We start from the raw sequence: 12,729 nt of genomic DNA, 5'->3' as shown, positions 1-12,729 counted from the left end.
GAAAATCTGTAGGGAAAAGTGTAATGAGTATATTACACAATAAAAACTGGGAATCAATCTAACCATCTATGAAGAGTGGGAAAGGCAAAAAATAAAGGTCTACTGTAGGGGAAAAATAAGATAGGTCTATATTTTTATATAAAAGGTAACACAAGGTGGGTCGGAGCAGTGGTGTGGAGCAGTAAGGTGTCTGCTTTGCCGGTGCTAGCCTAGGATGGACTGAGGTTCAATTCCCCAGCATCCCATATATGCCCTCAAGCCAGGAGTGCATAGCCAGGAGTAACCCCTGAGCATCAACGGGTGTGGCCCAAAACAAACAAACAAACAAAAATCAAAAAGGTAACACAAGTATAAAAGAGGTAACATTATCATGAAAATAATTGTTCAGAAATGAGTCATACAAAATATTAAAATAACAATAAAACAAAATTATCAATCATGGCTAATTCAGAAAAGCTTGACTTCTAACTTCAGTTAATTGGGGACTTTTTTATTTTATGTGAAGCATAGTCCTTTTAAAATTGAATCAATTTTAAAAATAAATTAAGCATTGCAAAATACTACAGTAGACGAAAGGCATATTAAATTAAGCAATGTTACTTTAAAAATAGTTGCATACTCACGAGTTTTATCAAAGATACTATTTAAGTCTTGTGATTTGTTTCTTTATTTGTCATCACTTTTTTCCTTTTAGGGGGATAGCAGAAAGATGAAGCATGTGAGCACACGAGTGATGAGTCACATGAGGAGAAAATTAGGTAAGGAAAGACAGAAAACAATTTTATTAGTTACTATTTATTTGTTCAACAGAATAGGGAAGATATCTGTTCAAAGAGAACAAAGGCAGTTTGCTTGTGATACATTCTAGGTACTGATGAAACAAAGGAAGTTTGAGGAAGAAGATAAAAGAATTAGCCAAACAAAACTAATCAACTTCATGCATGTGTTGTTCATCAGGATCTGACCTGGCACACTGCATTCAGGTTTATCTATTGCATGACTTCACATTGAGAATAAGTAGGATTTGCCTACTATAGAATCTAACCTACATCCAGGAGTCAAGGTTTCTTCTTTCAAAGATCTACAAATAAGAATATACAGAATAAAGGGGCGGGAGCAATAGCACAGCGATAGGGCATTAGCCTTGCACACAGCTGACCCAGGACAGATCTGAGTTTGATCTTTGGCATCCCATATGGCCCCCCAAGCCAGGAACGATTCCTGAGTGCCAAACAAAACTAGTCAACTTCATGCATGTGTTGTTCATCAGGATCTGACCTGGCACACTGCATTCAGGTTTATCTAATGCATGACTTCATATTGAGAATAAGTAGGATTTGCCTACTATAGAATCTAACCTACATCCAGGAGTCAAGGTTTCTTCTTTCAAAGATCTACAAATAAGAATATACAGAATAAAGGGGCGGGAGCAATAGCACAGCGATAGGGCATTTGCCTTGCACACAGCTGACCCATGACAGATCTGAGTTTGATCTTTGGCATCCCATATGGTCCCCCAAGCCAGAAACGATTCCTGAGTGCAGAGCCAGGAGTAACCCCTGAGCATAACCAGGTGTGACCCAAAAACCAATATATACATGTATATACACACACATATATATATTGAGACATATCTTTTAGAGACAAATAAAATGACAGGCAATCAAATCTTCTTTCCCACTCAAAGAAAATATCTTGAGCTGTTAAAGGATTTTTACCCTGCACATCATCTCCACAGAGTGACAGAAGCTAGGCTAGAGCTGTTACAAGGTAGAAGGCAGATCTAATTGTGACTGACAGTCAACTGTACATAGAAAAATTAAAAAGAGACATTCTCCCAACTCCCATTTTCAGCAGGAAAGATGATGAAATAGTAATTATCTATATTTTCACTGAAAAGGGAATAAAATTCATCTTGACAACTGCATTTTAAAAAGCACTCAGAAGAGCAAGTAACAAGGTATAGAATTTCTGTGAAAATCATAGACCTTTATTAGACATTTCATGACAAGGGAAAGAAAAGAGAAAATGGAGACCACCCACCTCATCTTGGTGTGTTGCTGCATTCAGTTCAGGGAACTCCTTGTTGTAGTTCACAGAAAAGTTCAAGGCATTTAACAGATGGGCAGCAACATGCACACCTATAGGGTAGTAATAGCTTTAAATCAGTGTGACTTTCTGTGAAGTCAATCTGTGAAGAGCAGTTAGTTAATCCCTTCCTAAGAAAATGCAAGGTCAAACTTTAATAGCTAAGTAAACAATTAAAAATTAAAATGAAAGTTAAAGACAATATAAAGTCCTGATTATAGTGATTTTTAGTATTAGAATTCATTTAAAGAAACTGAATTTTCAGAGGTTGAAATAAAGTAACAGGTAAATCAAGTTTAGAAACACAGACATGGGGCTGAAGAGATAGTACAGTGGTAGGGTGTTTGCCTTGTATGTGGCCAATACAGGATGAATCTGGGTTGGATTCCCTGTATCTCATATGGTGCCCAAAATCTGCCAGAACTGATTTTTGAGTACAGAGTCAGAAGTAACCCCTGAGTACCACCGGGTGTGACTCAAAAACTCAACAACAACAACAAAAAAAATAGGAACATAGACATGCACATTCATTTAAATGCATGCATATATAATTTTTAGACATGTATTTGTTCATATAAGCAGTTCCTCAATATTCATTTATATAAGCAGTTCCTCAATATTCAGTTATTCTACATTTTGACCTTTCCCATAGATTCAAACTTGCTGGACACAGGAACACAGTTAATGTGTTAGTAAAAAAAAAAAAAAAAAAAAAAAAAAGACTTCCACAGTCCACCAATTCTAACCATCTCGTACTAAGTCCAATATCAAAAGTATTGGTAATACCATCTTGGCATTAAAAACTCAGAAAAATAATCATTATTGCTTCATGATAAACTTTCAGAAACACAGAAAAAATAAGCAATAGACCCAGTTATAAATTACAAGATAAAGGAGTTACAATATTACTAAAGACTTTAAGAGAAATGCACTTTGCCATGAGCAGGAAAAAGGAAATTTATATGGAGAAGGCTAAAGAAGGAAAGATCAAATGACCTTGAACAACCAAACAATATAATACTCTCCTCTTTTTTACAAAATTATTGTAGTTCAAATAGGTTTTAAATTAATTATATTAATTAATTAAACTATATTATAGTGACAAAGGTAACACAGATAATTATCTGAAAACTTCATTTTCCTGTCTACACTGTTTCCAGTGTTTATTTTTCTGAAGAACAATGATGATAGGAATAAGAAATTAAGTAAGATGCTTACCAAAATAATTTAGCACATCATTGTAGTTACACTGATATATAAAATAGAGAAATTCAAAATAAGGTCTGGCCTAAAAAATATAAAAATATATAATCCCATGGGCCGGAGCAATAGCACAGTGATAGGGCATTGGCCTTGCTTGCGGCCAACCCAAGATGAACCTCGATTCAATCCCCAGAGTCCTATATGGTCCCCCAAGCCAGGAGAGATTTCTGAGCGCATATCCAGGAGCAACCCTTGAATGTCACCAGGTGTGGCCCCAAAAAATATAAAATATATATAAAAATATTTATTTTAATGATAGAATTTCATGCATATTTTGCATATTTAAAACCATATCTACCACCAGAGCCTATCTTCCACCAATACCCCAAGTCCCTCCAATCCATACCTTACCTCCACCACACCCTGGTAAGCTTGGTTCTGTAAACCAATTCTCAGGTTCTGCTGCCTGTGGCCCACTGTTATTCCCTTACTTTTTTTTTATTATATCACACAGTTAAAAGACCTTATTCTTTATCTGTTCCTCCCGAATGACTGACTCCAGTCAGAATGAGATCAAGTTCCAACCTTATATTTTTAATTTAAATGCCCATTCCATCAAAAGAATTCAGGGCTTTTAAATTTAAGTAGCAGGTAGGAAGCCAAACTGGGTATCTTAAATGAATTTCCTCACAACAAAAGATTGAAGTATATAAAAAATTACCCTAAATTTTACAAATAAGAATATAAAGACGGACCGGAGGGATGACACAGCGGTAAGGCATTGTTTGCCTTGCACATAGCTGACCCAGGATGGACTGCGGTTCGATCCCCCTCCATTTCCTATATGATCCCACAAGCCAGGAGTGATTTCTGAGTACATAGCCAGAAGTAACCCCTAAGTGCCACTTGGTGTGGCCCAAAAACGGGGGGGGGGGGGAGATAATAAAGATTAATAAATATAAATAAAATATAAGAACATTCGCAATTGGTAAGTGCAAGCACTTAGATAATATGCTCATTCATGACTGTTTTCTACCAGGTCAGTCTCTAGTTAGTTATCACTTGAACAAGAAATAATTGAACACAACTACAAAAGAGAAAATATCACTATAAATGTGCAGTTTCATGTTTCTCCTTCATTTATATGTTTCACTTCACATTGCTTTCATGCAGTTTTATGTTTCTCCTCCAATTTCATGTTTCTCCATAATCCTCTCATTCTTAATATACCTTTGAATCTCCTATCAAACTAGAATTTTTCTCCAGATGCAGTCATGAGTTATACTAGAGTCCTTATTCTATAAGTTCTTTCAATTCCACAGGTAAGAGTCAATATAAGCAGTTTAAGGAAAAAAAATATCGAGGATGCTTGCTTTAATAACATATAAATAACATATAACATATGAAATTTAATAACATATAAAATTTTCTTCAAGTTGACATTTTTTAATTATTTGTTGTCATTATTTATATAAAAATTCTCAAAATGGTCATGTTATAGAGACCCAAACCAATATTCCAAGCATCCAACAGCTATCTCTTATAAAACCAGTGGAAAATGCCAGGATCTTTGTCACTGAAATAATTTACACTTGTTATTAAAAGTTACAATCAATTATTCTCTAATAATTACTTGTATGTTCTCTCACTTTAGTCAAAATGGCAAATTCCTGTAATTGGGGGGGGGGGAGTGTTATTTTACCACATCCAGTGATAATTGGAGCTTACTCTAGGCTCTGCACTCAGGAATTAATCTTAACAGTGTTCTGAGGACTATATTGGATACAAGAGATTAAACCTGGTTCACCTGCAAGCAAAGCAAACACCCTATCTGTTGTACTATCACTCCAATCCTGAATATTTATGTTATAGTTAAAACAACAAACTAAAGACTTATTAATCAGTAGGGACATAATAAGCAGTATGTGACATAATGAGAAAAATGGCAGTTGGAGATAGACTCAACATAATCTGTCTCCACCCTTCATGAACCTAAAGACTATGTTCATTACTCTCACTATCAAAAACAATATAGAAAAACTATATAAAATGTTCAAGATAAAATTATTTTAAAATAATCATTTTTATCCTTGAATTTTGGTCCACACAGTTTGGTGCTCAAGGCTTACCCCTGGCTCTGTACTCAAGAATCACTTCTATCAGGCGTAAGGAGTCATATGTGGTTCCAGAAATGAAATCCAGGCTGGTCACATGCAAGACCAACTCCCTAACCACTGTATTATTATTATGGGAACATATTCTAAAATAATTCTAAAAGTGTATCAGAACCTTCCATAAAGAGTCATCTCCATTTCTTGGACAGTCACTATAAGAATTCTGGTCCAATACAGTCACGTCAAGAATAAAGATAATAGAGCTTCGAAGATAGCAACTAGGGATGAGGGACAGAGAAGATTGAAACCAGGAAAAGTAAGGATTATACTGAGTTTCTTATCAGGGAACAGATAGAAAAATAAAGGAACAGAGTGCCAGTTTAATCACAGGGCTATACCTCATTGAGTCATTGGACTAAAAGCAAAAATGGATTATGTACCATGAAGCATTACTGGCTCATGCAGCAGAAAGCTGAGGGGAAAGAGGGTAGGCAAAGCCCATGCCTGCCAAGCCACACTTTCTGCCTCTGTCATCCAGAATCACCATTTCCCTGTGTGACCTGTCTTATCACTGACCCTCTATGATTCTCTGTGGGGACACCATTCTGACCAAACTTCAGTAAAGCAGGTTTGGGGGCTGATATCTCCAGGGCTTTTTGAAGCAAGTGCAAGCACCCTCCACTCCTCACCCCCATCCTTCCTATATTCCTTCTTCAAGAAAACCTGGCAGACGAATACATGCCCCTAAAATTCCTAGTATCAGTAATAGTGCTTTGAATTTCTGGATAACCTCATTTGTTTGATGCTGTCATACCTAAAAGAATATCCAACTTAATAAAATAGCTTAAAAGAGCTTAATAGACCTTCTGTCACTGTATTTAATGGCTTCATGGAGATAAAATAATTTTTACAAATGTGTTTGAAACTCAACTTTTTTCTTTTTTTTTTTGCATTTTCTTTTTATTTTCTTCTATAACTTTGCTTATCTGAAAACAAATGTATTATCATCAACTATGCAATATACTTTAATTAAATAAATTTAAAAAGGATTCTGTGCTATCCAGATCAAAATATAAATCAAAAAGTAAATACATATGTATTTTCATAAATATTCAATATGTTATATTGTAAACAAGAAATTAACATCCTAAACATTTTGGTTTTGAATCTGTAAATAGTACATTCTTAGTATTCATTTCTAAAGTAATTCTTAAATAATGAGATATTCCAATCAGCATAAATATATATAGATATAAAATTTATTGAAATATAGTTATTTTATTTAATAAATCTTTTAAAATATATTCTGACTTTAAATTAAGCATAAATATATATAGATATAAAATTTATTGAAATATAGTTATTTTATTTAATAAATCTTTTAAAATATATTCTGACTTTAAATTAAGTTTCTTTGATTTGATTTTGTTTCACAGTGCTCATGTCATTGCTGGTTATCTCCAGAGATCAATCCTGTTGGTGTTCTAAGGACCATATATAGTGCCAAGAATTTAGATGGGGTTTATTTTACTGAAAGTGATGCAAGTGGCTATACCCTGTTTTATCTCTCCAAGCACTCACTTTATATTTTAATTTAGAATTAAGTAAAATAAGTTATAAGATTCAATAAATATTGTTTACTTAGTAAAATAAAATTCATAAATAAATTTGGGTTGAATAACACATTTGTTTTCTAATGTTCATATATTTTAAACTCAAATAATTACTGTTACAATACAAACACTTTCAGCATGTTTCAATTTCTCTAAATTAAATTATTTACTTTTAACCTCTAGGTATTACCATATAATACATGTACATATAAAATGCTTGAGGCATACTCATTTTCTGTAGTTCCCACTAGAACTAGACACTGGTATTGAATGAAAGAGAAGAAAAGGCCATTTTTGAAATCACAAGTGAATTGAAGTCACATAAAACAATAAAAAATAACTCACTTATAAAATATATAATTTTAGCATAAATTTCTAAATATTTTGGTTTCCTCACCTGAGAAAATACAGATGGTAATACCACAAGTTATGTGGAATGTCCTGCTTTTATCTAATAGTCTTCTGGTTCTTCTACTTGGAACCTAAGTAAAATAATTTGCCATGGTAAAAATGTTGCAGAAACAATATATATGTACAGAATTTTCATTATAGTATTACTTATAATGGCAAAATTTTGGAAATATAACTAGGATTTAGCAACTAAGATATAATAAGGTTAAGTAGGATATATAGATAATATATGTAAAATGGATTATTATTTACTATTATTTATTAACTATTATTTATTATTATTTGTATAATATTAAGTATCATATAAATGTTGTAGTTACTAATTATATAAATATTATAGTTATAAATTATATATAATTATATGATTATACTATTGTTTAATTACAATTATTTACTATTAAGTTATTTTGATTATTAAATTATTTTAAAGTATTAAATAAGTTTGAATTTTTAAGTCATAATTAAATGATTTACTATTATTCATTGATATTGTAGACTTGGGTTTGGTACCATTTCAGCAGTTCTTAGGGATATTCTTGGCTCTGTGCTAAAAAGTATTCTCTGAGGGTGCCTGGGGATCATATACTGTGTCAGGGATTGGAATTCAGGTCATTCATGTATAAAGATAGCAGCTTCCTCACTGTACTAACTTTCTGGTTCTGAAGGGATTGTCTATATTATTTTATTTAAGATATGGGATATATTTTATGTAAAATTCACAAAACAAAATATAAGGATCCATTTTTAGGTTAATGATCTTATATGTCAACATAAATGCATTTAAATCAAACTAATAACATTTATTCTGGCAGAGAAATATTAAGTAAAATATTCAGACTTGTATTTATATTTCTATAATTTTTTATTTTTACTATGTATTCATATTATTTGCCTTTGTAGTAAAAAGTTAAGATTATTTTTTTTTTTTTTTGGTTTTTGGGCCACACCCGGTAACGCTCAGGGGTTACTCCTGGCTATGCGCTCAGAAGTTGCTCTTGGCTTGGGGGACCATATGGGACGCCAGGGGATCGAACCGCGGTCCGTCCAAGGCTAGCGCAGGCAAGGCAGGCACCTTACCTCTTGCGCCACCGCCCGGCCCCAAGATTATTTTTAAATGAAGAATTTCATCTGCTGTTTTCAATAGCTCCTTGATCTTATAGAACAGTAAAATGTTAAGTATCTTTGAATATCTGTATTGTAGACTAGGGAAAATCCGTATAGACTTATTCAATGCTGAGATATTTAGGTTGGTGCTTTGCATTTCCTGATATTTATCTTTGCTTCCTTTTTTACCAAGCTATTAATAAACTACAAAGGATCAAAACCTAACTATTAACAAAGGTGGGCAACCTGGACAGTTACCTCTATAAACTACTGCATTAAAAGTTAGAGATTTTCCAAATATAATTATGTAAAAAGGTTCAGAAGTTTTACTAAAATAAATCTGCTCATACTAACTTCACAGAACATCAAAGTAACTTTATCTTAACAGCTTTCAAAAGAGCAGTATGTATCCTACAGTATCATCTTATTGAAGAAAGAAATAAGTATGCATATATGCCACATAGTACAAGAATAATTGTAAAAAAAGAGAATTTCATTTGAGTTTAACTATCAAAACACATTATAGCTTTTTAATTTCTTCATTATATAATATTCAGCAACAAAAGTAACATTGCTATTTAATCAAGATATATTTTATACAGTACAAAATAAAAATGTGTTTTAAGAAGGAAAAAAACTCCACCAATGCCAATAGTCATTTTACATATTGTACAAAGACCTCAGATCATTAGTTTGCTCTCTTAGATTTAAGGAAGTGAAAGAACAGGACTTCAGTAAAGAATGGGTAACAACTGACATGGAATAAATCTTCACTCATCCACTTTGCCTCACGATCATGATGAAAATACTTAAATACTTAAATTCTATGCTGCAGTTTCTTTGACTAAAATTCCTGGGACTGTACAAAACACTGCAATGTGAAACTTAAGAGTTGCATTAAAAAAGTGTTTTGTACAGTCCCAGGCAAAGAATGTAACTCTTACTGTATTCTCTCTCCTTATCTGGTGTTGCAGAATAGATTACCAAACACCTTCACTGGAAGAATGGTTTTACTATAATCTCTGAAAAAAATCATCCTAGTATAAAGGCAAGTCATAACTTTAAAGGTCTAATGCTTAAGTTAGTCTAACATATCACTGTCACATTTAATTATGGGGAGGAAAGTGACAACATGTAATTATGCTTAGGGGTTACTCCTAAATCTGTGCTCACGCTTCACTCCTGGCAGTGCTCAAAGGACCATATAATATGGTTCCAGGGATCAAATCTAAATTGATGACATAGAAGATAAGCCCATTACATGCTGTACTATTTTTCCAGTTCCTTCTTTTCTTTTTGATAGAATCTCATCAGAATTTATTTCTTACCTTCTGAGACCCTCGGATGTACGACAGGAGAGTTCGGCACATAGGGAAAAGTATAAAGCTGCAGTTGAGATTAAGAATGGCTGCAGAGGCTCTGCTTAGACACAACCCTAGCTGAAGAACAACAACAAAAAAAAGGCAATAATTACAATACATTCAAATGCAACTTTAAATCTTAGAGTAGACCTCAACTTGTTCTTTTTAGGAAGAAACATGGCAAACATGAACTCCCTCTAGAGCATCGAATTCTCCACTTTCTCCTCATCAAAATTCCCAAGCAAACCTGGCCTCTCGGCTCTACACTTAAATAAAATTTAGTCTCCTTTTATATTAAATGTTGTCATAATTGCCCAATTATATTCCTCTACATAGCCAGTTTCATGTACTTCCTTACTGTACTATTTTGAACATATGCAGCCCCAGAGAACCTCAATATATTCCACATGTCTACAGTGTTGTATGGTGAAAACTTCATTCACTAATAAAGAACTAATAATTTCGAATGAAATAATTTTACTTTTCCTACTACAACCTATTACTAACTAACCTCTTGCTAATTCTACTCATTCTTCATGTTTCATTTTAAGTACTATTCCTTGTAGGTTTTCTCTGACTGAAAATTGAGAATCCTGCTCTGCTGTGCCTTATATAGTAACATTCAGAATTACGTTTTACAGAATATCTTTTATAACGCAGTCCCCTTTTTATCCCCTTTTTATTTTTTTAATTAGCTTTGCTAGAATCGAGCTTTTGCTAGATTACTAACAGCTATTATCTGGTACTCTTTTCATAGTCTCCATATGAATAGAGCCTCATCAGAAAACAAGAACCAGTGCTTCTCCTAAAACTAACATTCTATTACTTTGAGGATACTGACTCAAGAAATATCTGTAAGTCATTTTCCTTTTATTTTGAACTTGTCCAGGTCCAAGTAATTTCCATGTAAGTCTTGGCAAAATAATAATTCTGTTACATAGTGTTTACTGTCAGCATATAAAATATAGTTTCTGAAGGGAAGATACAATACTAAAGAATATTGAGGAAGTAATCTTTTTTATTGACATAAAAAGTTAATATTTTCAGCCTGGCTATAACTTTTTGGGATACTTTTAACTAAATATAACAGAAAAAGACAACAAATAGTAATACTAAAATACTAAATATTAAATTATATTCAATCAGCAGAATTGTTATCATTTAAAAGTGATGAATTTAGTTATTCAAATATCCAATGTAATAACATAATTTTTATCTCTTTCAACTTGGCATCTACATATAATAAGAAAACTTTTGCTCAATGTATTTTAGATATATTTATCTGTAATTTTAATGTTTAAGAATAATCATTTTAAATAATTCCATTAGTAGCAATAAATTTCATAGTTACAAAGAAATTACCCAAAATTCCATTGTATTCCAATATTTTATTTTTACTTATTAAATTCTTAATAAAAATATTTTATTTAAGGAAATGTACTACAAAATGTGAGGGGAAGAGAGATTTGTGTTCTACAGAGATCATGGATTTCTCTGAAGGGAAACAAAGTAGAAAGAACAAATCAAGTACTAATCAAGCCATGTGTGACTTATAAGCTTTGAATGGGTGAATTTGTGATATGCAAATGATAAACCATTTTTTCTCCCTCCCCCATTTTTATTTTATTGTTTTTAAGGAAAAAAAGGAGGCAGACATTTATACTTGTACCGGCTCTTATAGGATCCAGTGGCAGATCTTAAAGTATCTCATTGGGTAAGCAAGAATTAGAGAACAATTCTAGGTGAAAAAGAAAGAATGAGAAAAGACACAAGTCACGGGAAAACCCATGGTGATACTCAGGGCTTATTCCTGCTTCTGTGCTGAGGAGCTAACAGTTATTCTTCAATTCCTCAGTTTAAGGATTATTTTTAGTTATGGTAAGCAAATGTCCTTCTCCCTGCCTTAACTTCATTTTCATCTCTAAAATTTTCTATATTCAAATATTTTGAAAAATATGAAAGTTTCTCAATGCTGTCTTTTGTTATCATCACATCTGATTTACATATTAGCTCTTTTGTGGTACACAAAACTAGCAGGTGACTGCATTAAGTGAAAAAGCCCAAATTGATTCTTATTGTGGGGACTTCAAAAGTGCAAAAGAACATTCATTATAAAAACTAAGTTTCTGGCAATAAAAGCAAAGACAAATAATTGAGACAGGTACATGAACAAAGAAAAACTCAAATTTTTATAATAACAGGAGATTCATATTATCACTTTTATTATAGGAAGCTAGAACATTTTATTTTTCCTATGATTGTAAACGAATCTATTAATTTAATTTAAATGTTCTATGGAAGCAAGATTTATTTAAAAGAAAAACATATGACCAAAGTTAATAAATTTGTCTACTGAACTGTGCTTGCCATGGTAAATGGATAAAAAGTTAAATGAGGAACACTAAGACAATAGTGTAGGAAAGTAGACACTTTGGTACAAGGTCTTGTATAAGAACTCTATATGTGTGAAAACATATTATTAACAATATTGTAAATCATAATACCTCCAATATAATTTTTAAAAGAAAGAAAAAAGTTAATGGTATTTTTCAATGAAGGGCTACTTCAAATTGTGTAACGTAGCTCACTTTCTGATATGGGTTTTTATGGAAAAAAAAAACACATACACACAATATGCACAATGAACAACCAAAAGCAGTTAGTAATAACTGAAGTACTTATTTCTCTAAATTTCCAAAATAAAATACCAACTCAGTGCTGGAATATTCAAAGTTTAGGAATGTCCCTTCATGCCATAATAAATTATAATTCATTCCAAATGATCTTAGCTTATTTCTATCAACTAATGTCCTGAATACTTTTAACAGTGGTACA

General features: G+C 32.5%; 1 protein-coding gene across 2 annotated transcripts in view; it reads right to left on the bottom strand.

Annotated features, from left to right (window-relative positions):
* The window catches only part of NOX4 (NADPH oxidase 4), a 161,746-nt gene that overhangs the window by 128,616 nt on the left and 20,401 nt on the right, over window positions 1–12,729 (bottom strand). For both annotated transcript variants that reach the window (XM_049781331.1, XM_049781332.1), the window contains exons 3-5: window positions 9,862–9,972; window positions 7,416–7,500; window positions 2,044–2,141 (exon numbers count right to left, since the gene is read on the bottom strand). In XM_049781331.1, the coding sequence (XP_049637288.1) occupies window positions 2,044–2,141; window positions 7,416–7,500; window positions 9,862–9,972 (294 nt within the window). The remainder of the gene's footprint in view (window positions 1–2,043; window positions 2,142–7,415; window positions 7,501–9,861; window positions 9,973–12,729) is intronic.

This window comes from Suncus etruscus, chromosome 9, assembly GCF_024139225.1.
Source record: "Suncus etruscus isolate mSunEtr1 chromosome 9, mSunEtr1.pri.cur, whole genome shotgun sequence".
Lineage (NCBI taxonomy): Eukaryota > Metazoa > Chordata > Mammalia > Eulipotyphla > Soricidae > Suncus > Suncus etruscus.
This window is presented reverse-complemented; position numbering and strand designations above follow the sequence as displayed.